This window comes from Chionomys nivalis, chromosome 1 (genome assembly GCF_950005125.1).
Source record: "Chionomys nivalis chromosome 1, mChiNiv1.1, whole genome shotgun sequence".
In the NCBI taxonomy this organism is placed as follows: Eukaryota; Metazoa; Chordata; class Mammalia; order Rodentia; family Cricetidae; genus Chionomys; species Chionomys nivalis.
The window spans coordinates 35,720,736-35,737,565 of NC_080086.1; the positions used below are offsets into that span (position 1 = coordinate 35,720,736).

Sequence of the window (16,830 nt, forward strand, 5' to 3'; positions counted from 1 at the left end):
ATCAGGAGACTGGGAGGGGGTGCCTGCTGAGCCAGCAAAGGGGTTTTGGGAGCCTGCTGAGCCAACAGAAGAGGCCATGGGGTGCCTGCTGAGCTAGCAGAAGGCTGTGGTTTTTCTGAGGACTGTCTGCTTAGCTCTGTCCCATTTTAGTGAACCAAAACTAAGGCTTAGATTTCTAATAGCTGAGGCTATTAGGAGAGCCTGGTCTGCACCCGCCCCAGCTCTCTCAACAGACAGACTCACGGAAATTAAAGCACACACTGTTCAAAGATGAACAGGTTCTTGAAATCAAGGAGAAAAAGTCTGAAATCCTAAAATCAGATGAAAATGAAAACACAACACACCAAAACCTAGGGGACACAATGACACAAAGCAGGAAATCAGAGAGCTCTCAAATAAAAAGCTTAGTGATATGTCCCTTAGAGTCTTTTTAAAAACAAACAAACAAACAAACAAACAAAAACAAACAAAAAACCAAACCCCAAGTTAGTCTATAGGAAGAAATTTTAAAGATCAAGACAGAAATTAATGAAATAGAAACAAACAAAATTACAAAAATCAGTGAAACAGAGTTGATTCTTTGAAAAGATAAACAGAATTGACACAACTTTAGCCAAAAAGCCAAGAGAACGAAGACTCGAATAAAATTAGATATGAAAAATGAGTCAATATGGCAGATACTAATGAAATTCAGAAAATCATTTTTCTTACTTTAAAAATATTTACTACACTGGAAAATCTGAAAGAAATGCATTAGTTTCTAAATAAATATGACCTGGAAAATTAAGCCGAGATGAAATTGATGAGTTAAACGGGTTGGTAATAAACAGTGAAATTGAAGCAGTAGTTGAAAATCTTGTAACTAAAAGAAGTCTAGGCCCAGATAGATTCACTGGTGTATTTTACCAGACCCTCAAAGAAGACAACACCAACGCTTCTCAAACAACTCCATAAAATAAGAAAGAGGGCACTACCAATCTTCGTTTACAGAGCTAGTATCACTTGGATACCAAAATCAGATAAAGATATAACAACAGAAAGAAAATTACAGACCAATTTCCCTGATGAATACAGATGAAAAAATGCCCAACAAAATATTTGTGAACTAAATTCAAGAATACACCAAAAAGATCATTCACCATGATCAAGTTGACTTTATTCCAGAGATGCAGTAGTGTGTGTGTACATATGCATAATCATAATTTATTATATATTTATATATAATAAATTTTAGATGGATTCCAGGATAGACAACATATGATCATCTGGAAAGTTGTATAAAAGTTTTTTGACAAAATTCTATATTTCTTCATGCTAAAAGTCCTAAGAAAATTTGAAATATTAGAGATATATTTCAACGTAACCAAGGCCATATATGACAAACTTATAGGCAAGATTATATTAAATGAGAAAAACACAAAGCATTTTTGCTAAGATCAGGACCAAGACAATGTTGTTCACTTCTTTACTGGAATAAAGTATAGTACTGGAAACTGTAGTCATAATAACACAAGAGAAGGAAATAAAAAAGATACAAAGAGAAAAGCTAAAGCATCTATAATTGAAGATGACATGATTCTATACATTAAGACACACTGAAGACTCTATTGGAAAACTCTTACACCTGATAAAAAACATTCAGCAAAGCAGGATACAAAATTAACACACAAAAATCAGTAGCCTTTTCTAAACCAGGGCAAACACTAAAAAAGAAATCAGGGAAACAATTCTATTCACAATAGCCTATTTTTTTTATCTTGGAATAAATCTACCCAATGATGTGAACGACATCTACAATGAAAACTTAATACACCAAAGAAAGAAGCCAAGGAAGACTAGAAGACGGAAAGACCTCCCAAACTCATGGATCCGAACAATCACTACTGTGAAAACAGCCACCATGCAAAAGGCAACCTACAGGTTCAGTGTAATCCCAATCAAAATCTCAGCAAATTTCTTCATAAGAAACAGAAAAACAATCTTAAAATTCATACAAAAGCACGCACACAAAAACAAACAAACAACCACAAAAAGCCCACAAAAAAAAAAAAATGGAACTGCCAAAGTAACACTGAGTGACAGGAACAATACTGGAGGAAGCAATATACCTGATGTCGAGTTATACTACAGAGCCACAGTAATAAAAACAGCATGGTTCTGGTACAAGAAAAGGACACACAGGTCAGTGGAATAGAATAGAATATTCAGACATAAGTCCATGCAATTAAAACTACCTGTCTTTTTTTTTTTTTTTTAATGTGACAGAAAAAAAAAACCACTAGAAAAAGCACCTGGGCACCTACTTATAGTAGAATAAAACCAGATCCAAATCGCTCACTCTGCACAAAATTCAACTAAAATGGATCAAGAACCTCCTCAATATATGACCCAGAAACTCTGAAACTCTAGGAGTCAAGACAGGCGTAGTAGACAAAATAAATGACAAATGGGATCTCACAGGATAAGCTTCTGTCTAGCAAGCCATCAGCTGAATGAAGAGGGAGTCCACGGAATGGGAGAGAAATCTTTGCTAACTTATGTCTGACAGAGGATTACTATCTAGAATATAAAGGAACTCAAGAAATTTAACATCATGGAAACAACCCAATTTTTAAAAAGGTGTTATGGACCTAAAAAAGTTTTTTTAAAAAATATTTATTTATATATTATGTATGTATGCAATATTCTGTCTGTGTGTATGCCTGCAGGCCAGCAGAGGGCAACAGACCCCATTACAGATGGTTGTGAGCCATCATGTGGTTGCTGGGAATTGAACTCAGGACCTTTGGAAGAGCAGGCAATGCTCTTAACCTCTGAGCCATCTCTCCAGCCTGAAAAAAGAGTTTTTAAAAGAACCTAAGGGCTACCAAACATTTTTAAAAATATGTTCAACATCACTAGCCATTAGAGAAATGAGAAAAAAAAAAAAAACCTGACATTCCGGCTTACCCCATTCAGAAAGGCTATTGTCAAGAAAACAAAGATGACACGTTGGTGATAACGTGGGGGTGCAAACTAGTGCAGTCACTATGGAAATCAGTGTGGGGGTTTCTCAAAAAAGTAAAAACAGGACTACCCAGCTATACCACTCCTGGTATATGCCCAAATACTGCATATCCTACTGCAGAGATTCTTGCTAGTTTATGTCCACTGCTGCCCTATTCAAGGGCCAGGAAGGAGAATCAGCTAGATGCCCGTCAGTGAATGGATGGATGAATAATAAAAATGTGCTCAGAAGAGCCTGCTTCTGCACTGGGATGGTCACTGCAGAGACTAAAAAACTGATCAAATTGCTGAGAATAAGTGACCTGTGTGCTCAGCCATAATGGGACATCTATATCAACAGTTCCCCTAAAGGCTCAGGGTACATCCTGGAAGAGGGGCTGTGTGGTGGTTTAAATGAGATGTCCCCCTAGGTTCACAGATCTGAACACTTGGTTCCCAGATGGTGGTGCTGTATGGGAGGTTTAGGAGGTACCGCCTTGCTGGATGAACCATGTCACTGGAGGTGGGTTGGGAAATGGTACCCACACCATTTCCAGTTGCTATGCTTTGTGCTGTGGTTATGGTTCAAGGCATGAGTTCTCATCATGCTGCTCCAGGCACCATGCCTGCCTGCTGTCACACCTCCCCACAGTGATGGTGATGAACTTTAACCCTCTGGAACTGTAAGTCCAAATCAACCCTTCTTTCTAAGTTTCCTGGGTCATGTGTTCTATCACAGTGACAGAGGGATGGGAGAAGTGCTGTGAGATGCTATATTCTGGAGACAAGCCATATCCATTACACTATGATCTCTCTGCAACTATGGTCCCCTGACCAAGGCCAAGCCAATCAACACTCCAGCATGGATAGCAGAGGGGCGTGGGAGGCTCAGCCCCTGCTGAGAAGCTGCGGGCAACTGGATGCAGCTGACAGTGTATTACCATGCTCTGGCGGACCTTGCCTCCACACTTAGGTGCATGCAGACAGCACTAATTGGACTCTGGGTCATGAGAAGGTGGAAGTTTTGGGGGTGTCACAGTTTTTGTCAATGTGTCACAAACACAGATAATACAAGACAGCAACTAGAGCTGTCTCGATCCCCAAGAGAGGGCTCCCCAAGGAACATAAAGGATGTCAGAAATTATCTTTCTCTCCATCCTTCCTTCTTTCCCTTCTTACTGTTTCCTCCACCCTCTCTTCATTTAGGGTCTCATGTATCTCAGGGTGGCATTGGACTAACTATGTAAAGCCAAGAATGACCCTGAGCTTCTGATCCCCTTGCCTTCCCTTCCCGAACGCTAAGATTAAGCGTGTCACCACAACCTCTTTTGTAGTACTAGGGACCCAACCCAAGGCTTCAAGCATACTAGGTCAATATTCTACCAAATGAGCTACAGCCTCAAGCCCAGAAATTACTTTCCTGTTGAAAATTCTATCATCTAAGATATATACAACTTGCTAGCAATACTGTACAAGAACCTCTAACCATGTACAACCCAGGCCAGCCTAAGACCATACAGAAGCACTGGAAACTGAGGCCAGTCAACAGAAGATCCCACTGACTCATCCAGTTAAAGCGAGCTAATGAAAGAGGACTATTTCTACACCTACCTACTGAGCTTTCCATGTGAAATATTTATTTATCTAAAGACCCACAGTCGGGGCCTCTTCTAGTTTGCACAGGTATACTGGATGACTTGGCCTTCGGAGCTGCTAACTGAACATTTGTATGTGTGGCAACATTTGGTCTGAGACATGACTTCATTGTTATGGGCCTAGTAGCATGATGCCTCTAGCACTGGAAGCTACCTGTGTCTACCAAAACAACATGCGCTGTTTGGGAACTGGACTTGCAGGGATGGGAGGGCAGGAGATTTCCCAAAGAAGCCTGTTAGGACAGAGCCTCATAGCAGGAGCAGATTCTCACCAAGCCGAGACACAAACTTGCCATTCTGAGCCTTCCAGGAGAAAGGCTGTTTCCCTTTAGTAGGGTAAACCACAGGAAGCTCCACAGACAGCCTTGGGGTGTGGGCTCCCTAGACTTGGGACTCTGCCAATCATGTCTGCACTGTATTTTGGCCCCTAGAATGCAATGATACTCCAATTTTATTTTAAGAAATTCTCCCCAAATATCTGGCCTCTAGATTCTACTCAAATGACATCACTTAATCAATACTGCTATTAGAAGGGATGAATGAGGGCAGCTATGCCACTTCTGTAAGTCAGCTTCCTCTTGTCGCAGCAGCTACAAGTCCCCAATCCTCCAAAGGTGTGTTTTACACTGAAGAGGAACTAAAACAAAAGGGAACTAAGTTTGTTCTGAGGGCAAAGTTTAAGCTGCCTACAGTTTTCCTGAGCATGGCCTGAAATGTGACCAGCCCCCTTCCCCCAAAAGTCTCTACAGACAGCAGAGTGCCCTTCAAAAGACCAAGACCTCTAAAGACAGCAAACAGTTCCCCACTTAGCCTGGCTGCTAACAGTGTCAAGTGGGATCTTTCTTGCTGAAGAATGAGCACAGTGGCTAGCCAGATCACATTACTGAGAGGGTGGGCACTTAAGTCTGGCTAGGTATGCCAGACTCCCATGTCCTCTGAGCCCACAGTCCTTGATGTCTGACAGATGGGACAGCTTTCTTGCTAGTCATTTCACAGAACACTGCAAGGGACATGGAGACAACCATGTTTACTGAAGGAGCCAAGGAGGAAAAAGACAAAACCAGGGTAACTCTCACCTTTGTGGGCACTACCAGGCCCCCACCAGTTTACAGCTACGGCAGGAATGAGCAAGGGCCCTAGACTTCCAAGAAATAGTGGGACAGTGACAGCATAGCCATGCAACTGCCACTCTGTCTCCTGTCCCTGCTTTACAGAGACCAGAGATGCAACAGTCAGGCCACAGGTGACTGCCTCCCCCGCCAAAGCTTTCTGCTGGCTCAGCTTAAGTGCAGGCACCTGAGCAGATGCTCGGGCCTCAGGACAGCACAAACATCATCCTCCCCACCATTACGTTCCCAGGAGCACCAACTGTGACTGCAGGGAGGCTAATAACCAAACTCCTAGGTGAGCAGACCCCATGACATGGAAAGACACAGGCTCCAATACCCTGGGTGTTGATATCTGCTCCCTCCAAAGCACTGTTGCTTTGGCAAAAAATGGTTCACGCTTCTTGTTTCTGTCCCCTCTTGAGGACCTCTAAAGATGGGACATTTTTACAGTGTAAATGAGAATATTTATTTTAAAAAGAGGAGAGAAAGTCACCCAATTTCTGTTCAAAGGAGACATAAAGGCACTTATCCATGCTGGGTGGTGGTGGCACATACCTTTAATCCCAGCACTTGGGAGGAAGAGGCAGAAGGACCTCTGTGAGTTCCAGGACAGTGAGGGCTACACAGAGAAACCCTGTCTCAAAAAACCACAACTAAAACAGAACAAAACAAAAAGACACTTATTCAGTCCCATTGGGCGGTGCCAGACACATAATCTCTTACTTTATTGTTATGATCACTGAAAAGGTATTTTAGCTCTTTTTTTTTAACCAAAGGAAGAAAAATCTCAGGAAGCCTGAGTCATGCCTCCAAAATCATACAAGAGTCACTTGGTGTGTGTCGGAGGGACAGCAATCATGTCACTGTCCTGGCTACAGTCATTTGGTGGCATTTAATGGTATATTGTGCGATGCCCAAATCCAGCTCCAGAGGATCCAGCATAACCCTTTATGTAAGATGTCTGTGTACCATCAACCCTTTTATAGATCTGAAGTAGCTCTTGATTACTTAGGATACCGACAAGGTCCACATGACAGTTACTGGGAGACTATAATGCTGTATGGAAGGAGTAAGGATTGAACAAAGCACTTCAGGACAGACTATTTTCCAAATAGTTCTAATCTGTGATCAGTTGACTTCATAGAAGCAGAACCCACAGACACAAAGGACATTAAAAACCAAAGGAAACTGTGAGGTTCCTTTAGCTGATAGCCACTCATTCACACACATCTGCTGTTTTGGTTTGCCATTCTTTAATCCTTTAAACCTTTTCTAGAAAATTGCCCATTCTGCTTATTCATAATAAAAAGTCTCAAATTACTTGCAGAGGTGGGATGGCCTTGAGATTGACCCAAGCCTGAGCAAACAAAAGACTCTGTTTCATAACAAACTTTTTAGGCACTGGAGATCTGGGTCAGTGATTACAAGCACTCACTGCTCTTCCTAAGAACCCAGACTTAGTTCCAGCTACTTGTAACTCCAGTTCCAGGGGGCTCATTGCCATGTTCAGGCCTCCACAGGCAATAGGCACACAATTGGTACACATACATACAAGCTGATACACTAGATAGATAGATAGACAGATAGATAGATAGATGATAGATAGATAGATAGATAGATAGATAGATAGATAGAGTGAGAGAGAACATGCATTCAAATTGGTTTTTTTTTTTTTTTTTTTTTTTTTTTTTTTGAGACAGGATCTTACTATGTAGCCCTGGCCAGTATGGAACTTGCAATCTAGACTGGGTTGGTCTCACGTTCGCAGAGATCCACCTGCCTCTGCCTCCAGAGTGCTGAAATTAAGGTATGTACCACCACCCCTAGCTAAGAAAAAGTTAAATAAATAAAAAATTTAAAAATATATAGCCCCACCCTTAAATGCCAAGAATTCACCACTTTGGAGGCTCCTAAGAGGAACACACCAGGAGCCCAGAGACGCTTCCTCAAGTTCTTGTCTGCAGTCTTGAGCTGGACAGCTTCTTTCAGGGGATGCCCTGTAAGGATCCCTCTGTGGTCATCCTCCTGCGGAGCTGGGCAGAGTGGCACAGCTCTCATTTTCCATGTGTCCTTCCGATGCCTACAGGAAGGTATAAGGCACAAGGAGTGGGGGGCTGCTGGGGCAGTTACTGTGTAACAGGAACCCCACCTGCTCTGCTGGCCTGAAGAGCTGCGCCTGTTTCTCTTTCTCACAGATACTACTTTTCACAAGCATTCTTTTTCATTTTTTAATTTTTACACCTGATTATGTGATACTGGGAATCAAACCAGACTGTAAATGCATGCAAGGCAAACACTCTACTTCTGAGCTAGATCACCAGTCACTTACTTGCTTACTTGTATGTGCATGCATTGTGTGTGGGAATGTGGGTGCACCTCTGTTATCGTGGACCCATGTGGTGGTCAGAAGACAACCTCAGGAATTGGCCTCGTACCTTCTGCTACATGGCCAGTGGCCTTTCAATCTTCCAAAGATTCTGTGTTGCCTGTGATCATGGACAGTCACATTATGTCCCTGGCTTTTATGTGACTTTTGAGGATTCTCAGTTGGGTCCTCATGCTTACATTCAGCAAATAATTTTTATTTTTTTAAATAATTATTTTTGTGTGTATCTTTTCTACACAGGGTTTCTCTGTGTAGCTCTGGTTGTCCTGGAACTTGCTCTGTAGATCAGACTGGTCTCGAACTCAAGAGTTCTGCCTGCCTCTTCCTCCCACGTGCTGGGATTAAAGGTGTGCACCACCACTGCCCACTAGCAAATGCTTTTCACCTGGGTGCTTTCCAGCCCTCTCTTCGGCACCTCATGTATTTATTTATTTATTTTAAAAAATTGCTCACATTATAATTGAACTGGTCCCCTGTGTCAGCCAGATCAAATTAAGCTAATGATTAAAGTCAGCATAAGGGGATAGCTGCAGTTTCACAAAGACTAAACACTGTTCCTTAAAAGGCAGCAATGCTGTGCTCCAGATCTGTGTTTGGGATGTATGGGAGCTGGACCGCAGAATGCGGCACTGCCCTCAGACCCCACTTATATTGTCCCTTCCCTCCAAGGCCTTCCAAGAAAGAGCTGATGTAAAAAGGAAGGCAGGAGAAGCCCAGGCATATCCCTTGCTCTCACAAATTACACCAAACCAGAATGCCAGCAAAGTCCTGAAAAATACCCAGATGCCTCAGCAAGACTACAGTTAACTGTGTAGACGCTACAGCTGTGTGGCAGAGGGATGACAGGCAAATCTGACCACAGGGAGCAAGCCTGGCCACATCCTCCCAAACGGTCAGTGCAGGGATGGCACCTGGGTGTCGGGACACGGAGTGCTCCTCAGACTCACACCTTGGTGGTCTGTTACCCCACTGGATGATCGCAGTTAGCATACCTGCTGCTCTAAGGGCCACATGGAGAGATTTCCCAAGTCTAGTAAGGGGGGAAAATTCAAGATGCATTGCTTTATATGCGCTTTAACCAGTCCTCTGATAGTCTGGGAAGGGGAACCTGGAGGGCTTTTGTTCTTTAAGATAAAACACAAAGATAAGAGCATTACTTAAAGCAAGGAAGGACAGACCCTCTGGATGTGTGGCTGTCATCACCTAACATAAACAAGTCACGAGGACATTGACTTTGGGAACAGAACAGCAGTCAGTTCCTTTGCCTCTCCTGGGGCAAAAAGTCTGCATTGCTAAATATTTTCAGAAACACCAAAGGGGGCTGGCAAGATGGCTCAGCAGGGGACAGCACCTGCTGACAAGCCTGACTGACGTGAGTTCAATCCCTGGGATCCACATGGTGAAAGGAGCATCAGCTGTAGCAAGGAGCTCTCGACTTCCACTCATGTGTCCACATACAAACCGAGCAAGCAAGCAAATGCAATGGAAAGGGGCATTCCTTGGAAAAGAAGGAAATACCAGGATAACGTAAAGAGAGGGCATTTCAGAACTCTACAGGGCAGCCAGCAAAGCCTTCAGAGAATTCACTGCTGGAATTGCCCTTGAATCCAATGTTGAGCCAACGTCAGTAACTCCCAAAGGCAAACTTTGGACATGATCTTCCAAGAGAGGAACAGGTCACCAGTGGTGTCACTACAGCAGGTGGGAATGTAAATGCTGTAAATGCTGAGCGGAATCTGCTGGACAAACAAAATGCTGGAAGGCCACATCCGTACCTGCACACCAGCCAGCAAAGGGCACTGTGCTGCCACGCATCCCACTAGACAGACGCCCTGGGATGGCGGCCTGCCTTCTTTGATTCCCACTTTGTACTGTTCATAAACATATCCACAAGCTATTGTTTGTTCTCACCATTCACAACATACTCACTGTTTCTTACCATCTGCCAGGACATAGGCGTCCCCTGCAGCCGATGTTCAGTTGCTGGCTAAAGATGACTGAAGGACTGCATGCATAGGAGGTGACACTATCTAGCTTTACTGTCAGGTCCAGGGGGAAATCAGCAGAAACTCACCATGCTATCATCCAAAAATAGTCCATAAATTATCAGCTATTATTATGATTTTAGTGTTTTGAAACAAGGTCTCCCTCTAGAGCACACTTGGGCTGGCCTCAAACTCCTACCTCAGTCTCTTGAGTGCTGGGATAATTTGAGCAATTCATTACTTACAGCTTCATAAAATTATTTAACTGAATTGCTAACAGTCAATAAGTTCGTGTAAATTATCTTCAGATATTACAAATACTCCATTTAAATAGTTATATTGGGGCTGGAGATATGGCTCAGTGACTGAAGTGCTTACTGTTCTTCTAGAGACTTGTATTCTGTTCCAAGCACCTACAAGATGCATCACAACCACTAACTCCAGCCCAGGGGATCTAATGGCCTCTTCTGGCCTCTGCTGGCTCCTGCATACATATAGTGCGCATGAACTCAGGCAGGTGTATACATATACACATAAACATAATAAATAAGGGCTAGAGAGAAGGTTCAGCAGTTAAGAGCATCTACTGCTCTTTCAGAGGAGCTGAGTTCAATTTACAACACCAACAAGGAGGCTCACAACTGCCTATAACTCCAAATGATCTGATACCCTATTCTGGCCTTCAAGGGCTCCTGTGTGCATGTCGCACATGTAACCTCACACAGGCACATGAAAATAACTAAATCTTTATATACTTACAAACATATATTATATAGCTTTTACAGGCATAAACAAGTATGTATTAAAAGCTTCCCAGTCTAAGTGTATACGTCCCTCACTTCAGTGATGAGATCGAAGCTCCTTCCTGGCCCTTCAGTCTGCTGTATCACATAAATAACGAAGGGAATGAGGAACACGAAGAGAGACTGCCAGGCTCTGGGTCCTCAAGGGGAGAACTGACCCACAGAACTCTGAGCAGTGTTAGTGTCTTCTGTGCCCCAGTTGGCTGCAGCTGGGCACAGGACATACCCAGTGGCAGACCATACTTCATACAGTTTCCTGGGTTAAAGACAGCGAGTCTCCAGAGAAAGCTGGTAACTTTCCAAAGCCTTACTGGTCATGGTGGGACTGGGCTGGTCGAGGGACTGCCTCCCAGTTGCTCTTCCAGAACTTGGACAAGCTACTATAACAAGCCTCAGAGGGCCTATCCGGATGACGTCAGGAAACCACCTAAACACTCTGCGAAGCTACAGCGGGTGTACAAACAGGTTGACTACGTTCGTCAATGTGAACACGGTCCAAAAGACGTAAGAACCAAGAGATACTTGTGGGACGGAGGCTGAGTGAAAAGTTATTTCCAAGCTAAAATAGCCTAGTGCATCGATGTCCTGAAGACAAGCAGGCCTAACAATCAGTGGAGCCATTGAAAAATGTCACAGCCCTGTATTTCCCAGTCTTCATAGGAGACAGGAGGAAGCCTGAAGAGAAAGTGTGCTCGGGTGACTACAGGTGACAGGAAGTAGGATGACCTCAGATGGCCTTAGACGACCGAGGGTCAACAGGGAGGAGCAAGGCTGAGTCCTCTGAAATCGTGAGGAGCATACTCTCAGTGGGCTGGGAGGGGCACGAGGGCAAGCTTTCTGCAGTTTTTAATACCCAGGGCAGCTTTGAGCTGGTGTGGGAAGTCCTTCTGTATATGCGTTGATTTTATTGGTTAATAAAGTAGCTGCTTTCAGCCAATGGCTTAACAGAATATAGCCAGGCTGGAAGAGATATATAGAAAGTAGGCAGAGTCAGGAGAAGCCATGTAGCCGCACCATAGACAGACGCCAGAGGCCAGACAGAACTTTACTCAGTAAGCCACAGCCATGTGGTGATACACAGATTAATGGAGATGGGTTAGTTTAAGATAAAAGAGCTAGCGGAAAATATGCTTAAGCTATTGGCCAAACAGTACTGCAAATAATACAGTTTCTGTGAGATTATTCTGAGTCAGGGCAGTGGGGAAACAAACTAGCAGTCTCTCCAACATTGAGCCCTGACTTCCAGATCCTGGCCTCTGTCCTTGTATCCATCTGTGGAGAAACAGTGCAGCCTGAGGCACCACATACTCAGGGACACTTGGGGCCACCACAGTGGTCTTTGTTTTCTTTCGGGTCTGGTGTCAACACCAGTCCCAGGAGTGGGCAAAGGCCCTGGTGCCCGGCCCCGGAAACTGAATATGCGTCAGTCACTGCAATTTCCCTGGGAAACAGAAAATATTTTCCTCGCTCTGTGGATGAGGAAACTGAAGCAAAGGGAGAAACATCTGATGCTTTCCGAGGCGGAGGGAGAGCCAAGAGCTGTGAGGTTAGGACTCGTAGCTGAGCCCTGCTCCCTGGCTCTGGTGGGACATCCCAGCTCCTTTTGGGAGCCCAACAGCTCTGGAGCTCGGAGAAACACGAGTTGCTAAGGATGAGATGTGGGATACCACACAACCACACATATGGATCCTATCACCCGTTCAAATAGAAAGCTTAAGGCCTTGCTGCGTAAGTAAGATAGGAAAAGAGGGACCAGGATGGGAGTTACTCATCATTTTCCCAACAAGAGATTTATGTCCCTTTTGGAAAGGGGAAGAAAACCCTGGCTGCAGCTCCGTTTTGAGTAATATTTGCCACTGAGAAGCCGTATGCAGAAACTCCTGGCAGAAGTCCTGGGGAGCTCTTCCGGCTGGGTGCTAGCCAGTCCTTGTAGAGAGCTGAGAAGCAGGGAGGATGCTTGACAGAGAGCTCTAATCCCTCTACCTGAAGATCATTTCAAACTCATGGCAGGAATCAGATAGATTATCTACACGTCACTGTGTACATACACCTTCCCTGACAAATCAAGGGCACAACCCACAGTTCGCAATGGCAGCCAACGACCGAGGACCCTTCTCCTTAGATGTATCTTCATCCTCTTCTGCAACTAGAGCAGATTGCTGGGTCGGGATGTGGTTTGGTGGTGGAGTGCTTGCGAAGCAAGCCAGAGGCTCTGGCTTCCACCCCCAGCACAGGACACACAGAAAAACTGCCGGCGAAACAAAGACTGAGAGAATAGCAACATAAAGTGCAGAAGCGAATAACTCGAAGAGCGAGGAGAAAGCCAGCACTTATCTCATCTAGCTGACTCACTGGACAAAGGAAGACACGGGGGTGGGCAAAGGCAGAAGCACCTACCTTGGGGTCACTCAGCAGGCGAGGGAGTGAACACAGCCAGGACCCTGGGAATCCCCCCACTGTGGCTGCTTCATGCCACAGGCTAGGAAAGCCCCTAAGCTCCAGGCCGAGGTAAGAGAGTTATGTACACAATTTTAAGACTCAAAACAAAGATGAACACACTCCACCTTGGGAAATTCTGCTCATGTAGGCAAATGGCTATCCTCGTCAAGTCCCCACTGGGCACCTAACAACCTGAGTGCAGTGTTTTCTCGTTCTTTCCTGGAATTGCTCTCATTCTCTCTCCCATGAGTTAAGTCTGTCTTTTAGAAAGACAGATTGTCCTTAAATCTGTCTTCTCAGCTCAGAAGTGGCTCTCAACAACACCTCCTCTATAGCCTCACTGACACAACAACTGGATTGTAAAGCCAGGGGAGGCACCATAACCTGAGCAGGACACAGGGCAGCAGCAGTTTTGTCTGACAGGACTGTGTCACTCTGCTCATCTCACTTCTTTCTCTTTTCTTTAGATTATTTCATTTTTAATTCTGTATGTGTGTGGGGGTATGTGCACATGAGCACAGGTGCCCACAGAGCCCAGAAGGGGGTGCTTGACCTCCTGGAGTTGCAGTTACCAGCTGTTGAGTGTTGGGAACCAAACTCAGGTCCTTTGCAAGAGCAGCAAGTGCTTTCAACTGCTGAGCATCTCTCCGGTCCTGGCACATCACGTTTCTTGAGGATCATGTCTGTCTCCGCTTTGGAGACAGGGTCTCTGTGTAGCCCTAACTGCCCTAGAACTCACTATGTTGAGCAGGCTGTCCCTGATCTCAGAGAGCTTCCTGCTTCCGCCTCCAGAGTACTGGAATTAAAGCTAGCACAATGTTTCCTCTGATCATTGTGATGGTCACCTTCCAATTACTGTAATACAATACTTGCAACAGTCCATTTTAAAAAGAAAGGGTTTGGTGTGGATCATGGCTTTAGAAGATTCAATTCATGGTCGATTGGCCCACTGTTTCTGGGAATGAGGCCAGGTGGGTACACCATGGGAGGAGTGCATGGTAGAAAGATGCTTACCTCACTGCTAAAAGCAGAAAGGATAGAAAGAAGGGTCGAATATCCCCTTCAAGATAGATCCCCAGGACCTCACTTCCTCTCTAAGGCTCCTAATAAGCATCAAGTCTTATAAGCACAGGCCTCTGAGAACCTCTCAAGGAAACTGATATCAATGGCTTGTGTCTCCGGCACACAGCATGAACTCCAACCAACCGAGTAATGAATGCCTACTGTTGGGCTCTGCATCTCTGACCCTCTAAGTCCGAGCTTTATCTTTCTGACTTCTAAGGTTGTGTGCACAGAACTCTCAGGTGAGAGATTGCTTCGGTCAGAGCTTCTAAAAGCAAGTTTCAACAGAGTGGTTTTGTTCTGGTATCCATGCTTCTTTTAAAAAATGTTTGTGTGTGTGTGTGTGTGTGTGCATGATCATGTGAGTACATACATGCCCATACATGCCATGACACATTGGGTATCAGTTTCACCCTCTACCTTGCTTGACACAGGGTCTCATCTTGGCTGTCCCTGTGTATGCCAGGTTACCTGGCAGCCTGTGAGCTCTCTGAGATTTTCTTGTTCTGTCTTCCACTGTCCTAGAGGTGATGAGATTACAGATGTGCACTAACCATGCAGCTTTATGTGGGTTCTGGGGATCTGAATTCAGGTCATTACTCTTGCACAGCAATCCATTTTCTAGCTGAGCTATCCCCAGCCCCTAACGCCTCTCCATCATAGGGGACTGCACAACAGGAGAAAGGTGGGGTTGTATTACGTCACCGGATGAATGAGCAGGCTGCTGTGAGAAAGGCAAGAAGAAAACCATTTCACATCCGATGATGCCAGCTGGCGGCTGTCACTAATGCTGCCTTCCCTCCTGCCCACGACACTCATCCCAACACTGCCGAATCACTAATGCTGCCTTCCCCTCCTGCCCACGACACTCATCCCAACACTGCAGAATCACTAATGCTGCCTTCCCCTCCTGCCCACGACACTCATCCCAACACTGCCGAAGTTACCTCACACATCATCAGCAGAAGCCACTCCACAGGCTCCCCACCAGACTGGGGGTGTCATTGGCCTTGCTTAGCACAAAGTAAAACCTTAACCTTTGTGTCATGTTTTACTCTTTTGGCTTTTTGGGGGGCCCGCCACCCAGCTCCCAAATAAATCACATACAAAGGCTTATTCTTAGCTATGCATGCCTGGCCTTAGCTTGGCTTGTTTCTAACAAAGTTTTTCTTCACTTATATGGTCCGACTACCTTTTGCCTCTGGGCTTTTATCTTTCTCTATTTCGGTATACCTTTCTTTCCTTCTTACTCCACGACTGACTGGGTAGTTTGGTGGCGGGCACCCGGTGTCCTCCTCTCCTGTTCTCTTGCTCCTCTTTTTCCTCATTTCTCTTCTATTTCTCCTCTCTGCCTGGCAGCCCCGCCTATCCTTGCTCCTGCCTCACTAATGGCAGCTCATCTCTTTATTAGGATCATCAGGTGTTTTAGACAGGTACAGTAACACAGCTTCACAGAGTTAAGCAAACACAGCGTAGACAAAAGTCACACACCTGAAAATAATTCTCCCCAACACTCAACAGTAGGTTTCTGGGCATATCTACATCTGTGCAGGACTCAGGCCTCAGATGGTATGAAAGATGAGTTTGAGGCATGCTTCTTCCCAAGAGGTGTTTCTGTCATGTCACAGGTACTGTGGGTGACAGAACCATGCAACTTACTTCTGCACGCTGCCCCTCAGGTAAGCAAGCTCAGAAATAGCCCTGCACCTCACTCTGCAGTTCTCAGAACCCAGACCAACTTCTGGGTTCCAGAAACAAAGCAACTCCTCTGGAAATACTAGAAAATATCCTTAAGGAAAAATACCATTCCCAGTATGTGATATCCTCCATTCTCTTGTGGACACTAGCAAAGTTCTAGAGTGATGGAGATCCCCTCCATCCTATCTAGTCAATGTCACAGAATTGCTTTAGAGTAAGAGCATGCCATTCTAGAAAGCAGACAAGAGAAAGACAAGGATTGAAGCTCTACTGACTATGCTCATTTTCCTTCGGAATGTGTTTAGTGTGTGTGCATGTGAGTGTGTGTGTGCGCGCGCATGCATGTGTGTATGTACATATGAATCTTGGTACCTGTACATAGTGTGGTTAGAGGCTAACACTGAGTTGTCCTCCTCTATCACACTCCACCTTTTGGGACAGGGTCTTTCATTGGAAGCTGTCCTTGTCCTGCTCTCCCTTGGCATTGTGGCCCCAGATGCATGTCTCCACACCTGGCCTTTGTGTGGATGCTGGAGATCCCAACTCAGGCCTCCATGCTTGCACAGCGAGCAATGACATTTATTTATTTATTTATTTATTTATTTATTTATTTATTTATTTATTTACTGATTGAGTCATCTCCCCAGCACCACTTTCTGAAATAGCAGGGGCTAGCAGTTTTGCAACTTTTGTGTATTCCAGATGAGA

At 44.8% G+C, this 16,830-nt stretch overlaps 1 protein-coding gene across 6 annotated transcripts in view; it reads right to left on the reverse strand.

Annotated features, from left to right (window-relative positions):
- Atg7 (autophagy related 7) overlaps nucleotides 1–16,830 on the reverse strand; it is a 243,376-nt gene that overhangs the window by 133,500 nt on the left and 93,046 nt on the right. Inside the window, exon 18 of one of the 6 annotated variants that reach the window (XM_057760335.1) lies at nucleotides 7,701–7,829. The exons of the other annotated variants lie outside the window; for them this stretch is intronic. Coding sequence (XP_057616318.1) covers nucleotides 7,767–7,829 — 63 coding nt within the window. The 3' untranslated portion in view covers nucleotides 7,701–7,766. Of the gene's footprint in view, nucleotides 1–7,700; nucleotides 7,830–16,830 lie in introns of those variants that run through there. 6 annotated transcript variants of the gene reach the window in all.